The 12,566-nt window shown below is 40.7% G+C and overlaps 1 protein-coding gene across 18 annotated transcripts in view; it reads right to left on the reverse strand.

The window, feature by feature from the left end:
* Positions 1–12,566, reverse strand: part of LOC130181551 (regulating synaptic membrane exocytosis protein 1-like) — a 105,052-nt gene that overhangs the window by 44,491 nt on the left and 47,995 nt on the right. For all 18 annotated transcript variants that reach the window (XM_056395853.1, XM_056395842.1, XM_056395843.1 and 15 more), the window contains 2 exons: positions 8,250–8,521; positions 2,584–3,281 (listed from right to left, as the gene is read on the reverse strand). In XM_056395853.1, the coding sequence (XP_056251828.1) occupies positions 2,584–3,281; positions 8,250–8,521 (970 nt within the window). The remainder of the gene's footprint in view (positions 1–2,583; positions 3,282–8,249; positions 8,522–12,566) is intronic.

The raw sequence follows: 12,566 nt of genomic DNA on the forward strand, positions 1-12,566 counted from the left end.
AACCCAGCTTGGACATGACAAGGTTAGAGTGTAAACAGCAGCGTGTTCTCAGGCTTGGGGACATAGTTGGTTATGTGAGGCCACACAAGGTCAACACCGGGATCAGCCGGGGTCAAATTGCCCCATCACAGACACACTAACACGCACACACACACACACACGTACGCACAGTGTGGGATTGTCCCCCTCGGGGAGCGAGCTGAAAACAATACAATATGACACAAAGGCAAAACATTCACATACGCACACGGGCTCACACACACTCGTTAATATGCACACTGGTACAGCTGCTCACTTTGACAGTCAGACTGCCGGCTACGGCCCACTGCATGCACTCTGCACAAAAGTTAGAAAATGTTGCAGGAGGTTCGGTGTTCCTCCACACAGCCACATGACAAATATCCAATGCTGCATTTAAAAAGTTGGTAATATGCTCATGTTTTCAAGTAGTTTGGTGTGTGATACTACACTACAGTCTAGAGCACAAGGTGGAGCATGCAGTATTTTCCAGAATCAGTAGGTTGTGTCAGAGCAGCCTTACCTGTCCTGATGACAGAACACACAGAGTTAAAGCAGAGACGTGTCTCCACATTCACAAAGTCTGAATGAAGACGGAATGAAGACTGAGACCAAAGAGCTCGCTCCACTTCTTACATTCATATCCCATGATACAGTGTGATCAAGTGGGCGTGCTCAAACACACACACACACACTGAAAATGCAATGCCTCATACCTCACACAGCGCAATCACATTAAACAGCACAAGTGTGTCAGATCAATCGTATTATATCGTTATTTCCTTATGAATACTATTACTGCACAGAGTCCTGTTGAAGAGGTTTGTAAATTCTGTTAGTGAGATGTGTTTCTGATTATCCCTCATCCTACTGATCTAATCAGGGTGATTTACACAGTACGCTGCAGGTGTAGGAGACACTGTGCGACCGGGATTGTAATAACATAAAAGAAATAAATGAAGGTAACAGTTAAAACGAAATGTCCCCCAGCGGTCACTCTCTGAGACAAGCATTAGCCTCAAGTCATTTCAATAAGAGCACTTGCAGCTGTTTGATTCTCTTTGCTGATTGTATGTATCAGTTATAAGTTCATGTTAATGGCTGCCTACATCGCAGTGTTATAACCACATATCTTCTGCCACCTTTTTACAAGTTACCTGCAGCTGCAGGTGGCAGTGTAGTGACCCTGATCAGCTACATGCAGAACGCGTCATCTACTTCCTCCTCTGTGTCTGAAGTGAAAGAGGAGTGTCTATATGAATGGCTGTTCTATAAATGTATATCTGTCCCGCTTCCATACTAATATAAATCATATTTCAGGTTTTGTGTCTGTTGTGTATTCACACTTGAAAAGTGAAAACATTACGTGAACTGAAAAAGTCAGTTTGCAGACTAAAAACTGCTTGATTTATGAGTGTGCTTTGCTGGGCACTACTGTCCCACAACACCGTGCAGAAAGGAAATAAATGGTCTGGAAAAAATTCTATTTATAGAGATGTAGATATTTATAAAGACACATGTATGTAAAAAAAAACATTTTGCTTTCTCTTTGTGAAGTTGAATTGAACCTAAAGTCACTAATATATATACAATTCTTCTCAGCACTAATGATAAGGTTTATTGATTGATATTTTTTTGCAAAACTGCAAATTCAGTATATAATTACAAGTTGTGCAAATAGAACATACTGTCTACAATTAGACTTAGTAGAGAATTAGTATCTAGTATGAATGTGGTTCTCAGCTCGTTTCTATGGGCAGGACATTAATGGAAATACTGCAAGAATCAAAGAATCTAATGAATGAAGCTGTTTGTTTTTGTTTGTTTGCTTAATAATTTCTACACAAGAGATCTAGAGAGTGTATTATGTTATCTAGGGAGTGTAAGAGTTGGCATTACTTCAGAGTGATGAGAGCCACCATCACCACAAACATGGAAACTAGAAACATCTTACAGATGCCTCAAAAGGCTTATGACACATTTTTAGAGCAAATGTAGGACATGTGCATTGAATGTAATGTCAGTTGAACATGTGATATGAAAGAAATGTTTTTTTTTAACTATGCTCCAAAACCATGGAACATCCTGCCAAGAGCTATAAGAGATGCTCAGTGAACATTTTTAAACAGCAGCTGAAAACATATAATTATTTAACTTGGCTTTTAAATGAATTATCTCATGTTATGTTATCATGTACTGTATGTCTAATTTTTATTTTCATTGTCATTCTATTCACCCTGATTTTATTGTCCTATTTTAATTTTCATTGTAAAGCACTTTGAGCAACATCTCTATATAGAAACTTCTTATTTAATTATTATAATTATTATTATTATTACTATTATTATATAAGTTGTTAAGATTTTTAGTGCTGACTAAAAGCAGTATTAGAAACTGTCATTAAACAGTGATGAGACGGATGGTTTGTGCCTGAGATACGTCATGTGATGGATCAATAAACAAATGAACTGACAGATGTCAATAATTAAAGCAAATTAAACCCTCATTGAAAACCATCAACAGTTTTTTCATGAAAGAAGAGCGATGACTGATTATGTCTCTGACCTTTCTCGCTGACACTTTCGATCTCAGCGTCCTCACAGCTGCTGTACTCAGGCGTCGTCCCTCCTTCCTCCTCCGAACTGCTGACGCTGGTTTGTCTCTTACCTCCGGCCCCCAGCCCTCGTTTCGACTTGTAGGGCCTTGGCGGTGGCGGACGCAGAGATTCCGATTGGTCAGAGCTTAGCGAATCGTTGCGCAGCATGCTCTCAGCCTTCTCCCGTTTGGTCCGCCTCACTACAGGTCCCTGGCCGGGGGCTGAGCCAGGTCCCGAACCAGGAGGCTCTCTGAGTTCAGGTGGAGGGACCTGCTGAGCAAGGGTGTGTTCATGCGGCCCACCAACCCCACCCACCGTCCTCTGACCAGGCCGAACGCCATCCCCGAGCTCCCCTGCTACGCCCATGCCACGACCCTGCATGGGCACAGGGTGTCCTCGGCCTCCAGGAGGGACCAGCCCTGGTTGGCAAGGGGCAGCACCGTTGTGGTCCATGTGGCGGTAGCCCCCCTCTTCTGTCCGCCTTACTCCGCCACCTCCTCCCACAGGATCATGCTCCAGAGAGCGTCCCTTTGTCAGTCGCCGGCTTTCCCTGCGCTCCCTCGACTCCCCCCGGAGGTCCCGGTCCATGGAAACCTGGGTCTGCAGCCTGGGCTGGCCCGCCCACCGCTCTCCCCGACCAGCTCCTCCACCTCCCCGCCCGTTTCTCCTGGGCAATAATCGATATGGGGACAGAGAGAGAAAGAAAAGAAGAGGTGAGAGTTGTTGGAAAACAAGGTTTTGTGTTTCAGGCACATAGATCACAGGATACTGTATTTAAACTCCTGGAGAATTGCTGTGTGAGATTAATATGAAAGGATAAAGCCAGGTTAGAAACCTTTCTAACATGTCTACCTTACGTTTGCTCAGGTCATGTTAGTGTAAATCATCTCTTTTTAGCTTTCACTGGCCATGAAAACAGATGTGCAAATCCTTATGTGTGTATTTGGAAACCTACAGTAGCTTTACTACTGATATCAACACCCTGTGTTTAGAAAGAGCTCATGCTAAGATAAAAGTTGAATGTGCAATCTTTGGTTCATTCAATGTTTTTAGCTCCTCTGCACTGGCTGCAACTCATAATTATGTCTAGAATTATGTCTCTATTATTTTATGTAAAGATGTTAGAAAGTCGACAGCCACGCTAGCAGCACTGGCTGAATGTGAACATCAGTATGCGCACACTGACAATGTTAACATGCTGATATTTAGCAGATAATGCTCACCATGATTCAGTTCAGCATGTTAGCATGCTATCATTTGTCAATAGTTTTGAAGGTATTTGGTCGTAAATCAAAGTAATAAACAACTGAGGTAGTTTGTTTCACTCAAAACCACAGTACTGGAGCTAGAGGGAAGTCAGTGGACAGCAGGAGTTAATCTCTGGGGACCATGAATGTCATTTCATGATCTAGGGGGACCTTCAGTGAGTAATTGATTATCACAATGGCAGACAGTTTTGAATCTGTTAACTAACTTGTTTCAACACTACATGAAATTCAAATTTAATGGTCCCATATTTTCCTCTTCTTCTGTGTTTTATTTGAAGTGTTGATCCATAAGAAGATATATTTGTGGTTTTTAGAACCAAAAACCATCTGAATGTAGTTTTACATCTCCTCTCTCAGGCTTCTCTCTGGAGCTCTAGTAACAACAGGCCAGTGAGCCAATCAGAAGAGAGGAGGCTGAGAGAAACCAGATCCTACAAGGTTGGATGGTGGGTCCAGGCGGACGGGGCTTGGGGCATGGCTGAGGGTGGTGACTGCTTTGTTGTGACATCACAAAGTTACAGAAGTCCTGACGGCTGGTTTTAAGGCTCAGTCTCTGAATACAGGCTGTGTGCATTTCTCTGTGGACTGACGCTTTGATACTTTCACAGTATTAATATAGAACCTAGACTCACTTTATACTATATAGGACCTAAGCGTGTGAAGTGACATCCCAGTGGCCTAGTATTTGAGGCACATCACATGACATCATCACAATGTTCGGCTACAGGCTTCTCTCCCCATGTTACCTCTCTTATGGCATCAATAAAGGCAGTAAAATGGCAAAAGATGATCTTGAGAAAAACAAAAAAATAAAATACAAACAAAGCCTTTAATTCTACTTTTTATTGTCACTGATTTTTATAGCACCAGTTGTAGCAAACAGAAGTGTAAGCTAAATAATTTAGCTAATGTGGCTGAGTGATGGATTATGTGAGAGACCTTGCTGTATTTTGACTGCCTTTAGCTTCTGCTTCACTGTTAACTATAACAAATGACACTGGTATGATTTTGCATCTCTTACCATTTCATTGTTAACATTAGTGTCCACTAATAGAAAGTCACCAGTGAAAACACATTCTACTGTCCAGTGTTTTGGAACTGACTGTGTTCTTCCATTACACTCACAATGGCACAGGAAGCAACAACAGACTGCTTTCCAAAGAACCACAATCCACCACTGCGTACAACACAGGAGATAATGCTCAACAGAACAAATATTAACATATTTCATACGAGCTGCTTTCTCTCTGTTGGCTTAAATGGACACTAAACCAATTTCACACATCAAGACCACTTTACTGATCATAGTTAGTCCTGCTATACTTATGAGGACAGTTGTATAATCTTCCGTGGTGATGTCACTGGGGTCAGCCTCCAGCTTTGGAGACTGATTGAGCTTTTCTAAATTCAATCAGTCTCTAAACTAAAATTACCACCTTGTGGTTGAACCCCTCCACCAACCATCAATGTTGCAGGAAATATGGTCACAAGGTGTTTTTGCAGAACATTATGATGTCACAGTGAAGTTGACCTTTGACCTTTTGGATATGAAATATCATCACTTAATTTTATCCTTATAGACGTTTGAGTTAAATTGCGTCATAATTAGAGTATGAGTTCTTCAGTCATAGCCAAAAACATGTTTTGTGAGGTCACAGTGACATTGACCTTTGACCTTTGCGCACCAATTTCTGTTGATCAGTTGACCCTTGAGTCCAAGTGAATGTTTGTCAATCAAACATACAATCTAACAAAAATGAGGGGGTCTTGAGATATGACATTCAATGGGCCAAAACTGTGTTTTGTGAGGTCACTGAGACCTTAGACCTTTCATTGTGCATACTTCCCTTTTGCACAATTAAAAGAAAATCACATTAATAAACCAGAAAACTGTGAATGAGCCAAAATTGAATTGTTGAGCTTCTCATGTCAGATCATTCAATAAAATTACTTTTTCTTTTGTTCAGAGTCTGGTACGACTTTCTGAAAGATTCTCTTAAATGACTGACCACAAAAGTAACTGTGATGGAAACAGAGGGCAGCTCAACTCCAGACAGCGCTGTCAGCACAGCGACAGGAGAGACACCGAGCTACCGCCAAGACGCCAACGTTTACTTTCTCTGACTGTGTGTAAATCTGATGTTTTTTACATGCAAAGGCATTAAAACATGAGGTCTTTAGAAAACAAAGAGGAGAGTCATGTAGAGGAGTGTGGCCGCTCTGCAGCAGAGCTGAACTGAAACTACATGTGCAGCGGAGTGAATGATAAAACTCTCCTATTTGCAAATAAAGTGTCATGAAGAAAAGTAATAATATATAAATTATAATATATATATAATAAAATCAGTAATAATGTTAAGTGCTTATAAAAAATAAACAAAAAACATAGATAAGAAAAAGCAGGATACACGAACCACAAGCTTGACCAGTTAATATACCAAGGATGACAACACCCCGCCCCCTGACTTCGGGGCAACCCTGTATTTTTTGCAGCTATAAGCACATCATTAATTTCCTCTCTGCAAAGCCTTGTGGGAAAACGGTGTGAAGAAAAACACACTGAAAAATCAAGCAGTTTTTAGTCTGCATACTGACTTTTTGAGTTCACTTAATGTTTTTTGACTTTTGCAGTGTGAATACACAACAGACACAAAATCTGTCTGGAAATATTATTTAGTATGGAACTGGGACAGATATACATTTATAGAATGCACATTGCCATTCACAGCGACACTCTTCTTTTATATCAGACGCAGAGGAGGAGGCGGGGGAAGTTTCACTATACAGCCACCTGCAACTTTAGCGAACGTGTAAAGAGGTGGCAGAAGATACACTGGTTATAACACAGCCATTCACATGCAGGTAGGTTGCTTATTATCTGTCTGAATTATTATTATTATTATGCATCGGTGAGAAGTGCCGACCCTGAGTGGACTCAGGGACAACCCCAGAGACTGTGGCAGGAGAGGTTATAAAAACTCACGCAACCACAATATTGATCGGACCAGCACTCTATCCCTGATGTTTTCAACTTTCATTTAAGCCAAATGCATGAATGAATATCCAGCAACACTCCTCACATACAGCATATACGCAAAATAAGAAAAGTTCAGAAAAGGCGCTGAGTGTGAGATGAGGGAGAAAGAATATCCCTCGCACTCAATAATTTAGGCTTCTATACCAAAGATTTTGGTATATCGCAGGCAAAACAAGTGCAAGAATATGGTGCAATGTACGTATATCCATGGAGAAACAAAAACACATGGGTGCAACATGCAGATACAGGAGAGCTTCTGCAGGTGAGCTTGTGTAAGCCACTGCCGAAGCATACGGTCCTGTCAGGCGTCTGAGGGTAAATAAATCAAGCGCTCCTTGCCCTACCCCCTCTCTCTAGGCCAAAACGGCCAGAAAATTGACATTGAAAAACAGTGTCACTGAAAAAAGACAGACACGAAGAAAAAATCTGAAGATTGACATTAAAAAACATCATAGTACAAAAATATCAAAATTAAATAAGATAAGATCATATGATTGTAGGTTTTTTTTTTTAATTCCAGTGTTTTATTCTTCAGTGGAAACTTTTTCAGTGCCAGTATTTATGTCAGTGTCAATACAACTTTTTCCAATACAACTTTTTCAATGCCACATTTCATTTTCAATGTCAAAATACTATTATTATTACTGTCACTGTTCCAGCCCCCATAGAGAAGGGGATGGGGGCGTGTTTTTAAAATGTATTGCAGTGGCTGTTTCTATGAGTTATGTACTGTATATCTTTACTTTGTCAGAGCCTGAACTGTATGACTGACTTTGTCATATGCTTTAAGTTGATTTTATCTTTTAACATGAGAGACGTTAAAAGAGAGAATGGGTATGTAATGTATAATTGTATAATTGAGTAATATTGCATAATAATACTAATGTCTGTAAATGAAAACGTTCAAAAAATGTTGGCAAAACGAGTTTAGAAACTTATCACTGAAAAGAGAAAATACTCTTCTTCTTTTGTATCATTACTTTTAAACACATCCCACTATTTTTGTAAAAGTATGTCTGAATGATAAAATTCCAGTAAAGCTACATGTTCCATGTCTGAAGTGATACAGTCTCTCCTTTAATTTGTTGCCCATCTGTGTGTGTCTTCACATACAAGTTTTTCAGTGATGTTGGCTTTGTTTTGACTGAATAACAACACACGTTGTTGGTCAGATAAAATGGCTGCATGTCATTGCAGCATGTCAAATGTTGGTAAATACATTTAAGGTGTGATAATGTTTCTGTATCACTAAAGTAAAACTGATCTTTCTGCTCTGGCCTTTCTGTATTCAGTCTTTTACCACTAGTTCTACAGTACTGCTTCCTCTTACGTGTCTCGTGGTGGTTCGCTACGTGACCGCGCATCGGTGCCAGCTGTGGTCCCGGGTGCACTGGGTCGGTTGGGGTCTTGGATTGCGGTGGTGGAGCCCGGGGGCGCTTGGGAGCGAGATCGGAGCTTCTTATCCCCGGGCGTTTGGCACACAGACGGCTCACTGACGGCTGATCCCAGGCCAGCGGGCTTTCCAGGCGGACTGGTGAACCACTCGCCCGGCTTGGTGAGGATCTCCTGCTGCTTCCGGCAGTTATTACACACCCAGATCACCTGGGAGAGAAGGAGCACAGGTAAGGGATCACAATCACAGTCTAGAGGTTCAGCTTTTATCCGCTGACTTGCCAACAGGATGTCTTCATGAAGTTTCTGTACAAACAGATCAGATAATGTATGACACATTGACATAACTCTGTAGGGGAATTTAATGCAGCTGACATACACAGTATCACAATAATGTGTCTACGAGGAAGAAACTATTCATTACTGCAGTCACTGAAAACCATCTCAGCCAACTACTTTGCCAGCCGCTAATCTGAGGCCCAGCTTCACTCGTAGTGACTGTCAAACAGGAAATGGAACAATGCACTTCCTAAAGAGCTGCACTGCTGCCAATGAGTCGTCCAGAAAAAAGCTTTTATGGAAGCTTTTAAGATCAACATCACAGCAGTTATAGCAGGGAGCAGCTTGGCTTCCACTGTGGGCTGCTTTTTGGCCTCCGAATGACGAAGGCAAAGCCAACTGAATAATGAAAGGATATTCAACTCACTGCCAAAATAATATCTCTCGTCCTCTCTTCTTTCTGTTTGTCCCGTCACACATATGCACAACGACTATACATTGGCTGCGTTCGCACACACTACAGCCGAGTGTTTCTCCTCTCACATGACACACTTCAGATCTTGTTTTTCATCACAAAGACGCACACAGTCGCATGAATCACACAACTATGACATACATCTGATGTCAGTACATTTCAACAGTGACAATGAATTCAATTTCAAGTGACAAACAGATTTTACACTGTGTATGAGTATGAGTAAGTTTCTCTTTCCTTCTCCACACAAACCTGGATTCACAGTCACAGAATCTTTGATTTACTTGATACAGGTGTCAGTAGCGTAGCAGTATTGGTACAAAAACAATACTTTTCACGACGCCTTAATCTGAGGAATATCAACTCTTTTCTTCATTTTATTAAAACAAGCCTAACTTCTTGAACACAGCAGCGCAGCAGTATTTAAAGTTGTCTAATGTAGCAAAATGTGATATATTCACAAATGTATTATTATTATTATTATTACATTTATTAAAACATCTCACCATGCAAATACACTACCCACAATTTACCTTACCAAATCAAATTATGTCAACTGGTTGTCTGTTTAGTCATGTGATCACACACAACAAAACGAACAAATTCCAGCTTTCAGTACCAAGGACAGTGCCACTCTGCCAGACATGCCAAAACACTTATTTATAAATCTCAATATTTAATAGAAAATAATCTAAAAATGAGGGTGAGTGCTGAGAGTGAATATATCTGAATGGACCGCAATAATGGCAAAAAAAAAACAAAAATCTGAAACGTCAGCAACCGGAAATGAGACAAAAAAATAAAAAATAAAACAATAAAAGCCCTGTTAAGAAATAAAAGGTTTGTGTCCACTGAAACGCTACAGGGCTTTTAATTTGGTAGTGTTGAGTTTGTATCGGTGTGTAATACAACAGGAGCGGATCAATACGAGGCATTGTACTGAAATACCAGTATGACTAATTCTACATATCAGACAGAGGGAATTAGAAATAAAGGCCTGTTACCTTCTGCAGTTGAGGTAAATAAAGGCCCGGGTCACTATCTGAGGAAATACAGTGGTTGAAAACTCTTGTGGAGCCACTGTAAACATCACGTCATGACGTAATCGAAACTGCTGGAGCCAATGGGAAAAGTCCAACACTCAGCCAACCAATGGTGTAACTTCATCACTCAGTCACTCACTCAGTCACAGATGTAGCGTTGGCCCATAGTCCAGCCAAAACAGCAAATTTAAATTCAAGGTTCACATATTAAGCTTTTTCTGCAGCTTTCAAATGCATCTCACAATCTTCTTCACCAGATGGAGTTTGCTCGTTTGTCAAATATGTATTCCTCTCCATTACAACTTCACAATCTCTATTGACTGTGCAGGACCAGGACATGCAGTTGAATCCTCCAGAAAGAGCTGGTAAAATGAAGCCTGTTGGTAAGATAGTTGGTCAATGGTTCATTTTTCATCACTATGGTTAAAATTGGTACCGTAACATTGAGTTTCTCTGTTTTTGGGTCATTTGTTCATGTGGTCAGTGACACCGTCACAAGCTTCCATTTTTTTTTTTTTCTTCATCAACAACACTGTCAGTTCATATCGATAAGGGATGTGGGTTACATCCTAGAATAGATATGAGACAGAGCGGAGCATGAATGCCCGCAGTGTGAACGCAGCCATAGTCATAGTCCTGTGCTGCGATCAGTCAGAATGAGGAAGAGGGGGATGACGGAGGAAATGAGGTTGGGCAGGAAACAGAAACAGAGAGGATGGAGGAGGAGAGCGAGAGGAGGTTAGAGTCAGTTCCTCTCCTCCAGCCACCAGGGTTCTCATTACTCCTGAACACTCCCCAATGACTCTTTAAAGAGAGCTAAAATAAAACACTCTGGCATCGGCCATCTCTCTCTCCCGTCTCTCTTCCTCGTACCCACTCCCCCCCTTCTCCTCTTCCTCCTCCTGCTCTCCCTCTCTCTCACCCCCCTTTCCCTTCCATTTATCCCTCCTCCAGATTGCTTCTGATTAAAGCTACAAAAGCCGAAGAGAAAACAGCTTTACACCAACGCAGCTATATTTATCCTGCCAAACACCCCAGCACCACCAGGGAGAGAGGGAAAGTGTGTGCTCAAACAACACACACACACACACACACACACACACACACACACACACACACACACACACACACACACACACACACACACACACACACACACACACACACACACATAAACAGCAAAGAAAGCAACACACTGCCTCATGTGGGACATTATAGCTTTGGTGAGAACATCCACCAATCTGTGATTTTCTGCAGCCAGACCAACGAGGTGGACGGCTGCCAGATCCACACTGCAGAGCTGCTCGCCTCGTACATACGTGTACAGACAGGAGGTGACGACCGGGTGCTACGTAGTCAAATTTTACGGGACCCTTAAAGAATATTGTTGTAGTTTCTTGTATAAAATGAAAGAATAATTGAAAATACTCTGGGCAAGTTTCAACACTTTAAAGTGTTAAAAATATAATCAAGTTATTATCAATCTCCAAAACAAATAAACTACTGATGGAACTTAACTACAGAGATCAAACTAACAATTATTTTTTTTATTAATTACTTACTTCATTTTTAATTAGTTGATTCATTGTTTAGTTTATATAAATGCTGACAAATGTCCTTCAGAAGTTCCCACAGTGAGATCTTAAAATGACGGTTTTGTTCGACCAAAGTCTAAAACCCAGAAAAATGTTACGATATAAAACAGTGAAAAGCAGCAAATGCTCATATTTGAGAAGCTGGAATTGACCTAAGCAATTAACCGTCATCACAAATTAAATTGCAGCAGATTAATTTTCTCTCGATCAGCTGATTCATTGTGTAAATGTAAATTAAACACACACTTTGACGTGTGAGGAGGAAAAACTCAGGTGGAAATAATAAAAGGACTCATGTCTGAATTGTGTTTTGTTGCTTCAGTGTCAGAGTCCTGGCCTGTTCATGGTGTCTTCACACTTGTGAATTGATTGGGACACTTGACTAGAACAGAGGCATTGTTATACTTTTAGTGACATCTGTACTTTAACCTACATGCTAAACAATACTAGCTAAAATATAAAGTAGTACCAGCACAGTATTTTGTAGCAGTGCATTAACTTCATGTAAAACCACCAAGACTAGCTAAAACTTTCAATTAAACACTGGTTACACATCAGTGTATTAATTATTTATAGCACTATGGAAAAGGCCAGTTTAAATGATAACTGCTTTTACTTTTGATGACGTTTGTTCACTGAAATAATTTCTTTTCTGAGTATCTATCATCTGGATACTAAATTGCAATAAATGATGTCTTTGTTTGGACCAGGCAGCACAACAAGATGTAACTTTGAGAAGTTAAGCAGCACAAATACAGAATATGCAACAGCACTTCAACGTCTACCAGGAGTTACAGTGTATAGATGTACTGCAGGTGGTGCACAGGAGGAAGGTGTGTGCTGCATCTTATTATCTTATTACA

This window comes from Seriola aureovittata, chromosome 14 (genome assembly GCF_021018895.1).
Source record: "Seriola aureovittata isolate HTS-2021-v1 ecotype China chromosome 14, ASM2101889v1, whole genome shotgun sequence".
Taxonomy (NCBI): Eukaryota; Metazoa; Chordata; class Actinopteri; order Carangiformes; family Carangidae; genus Seriola; species Seriola aureovittata.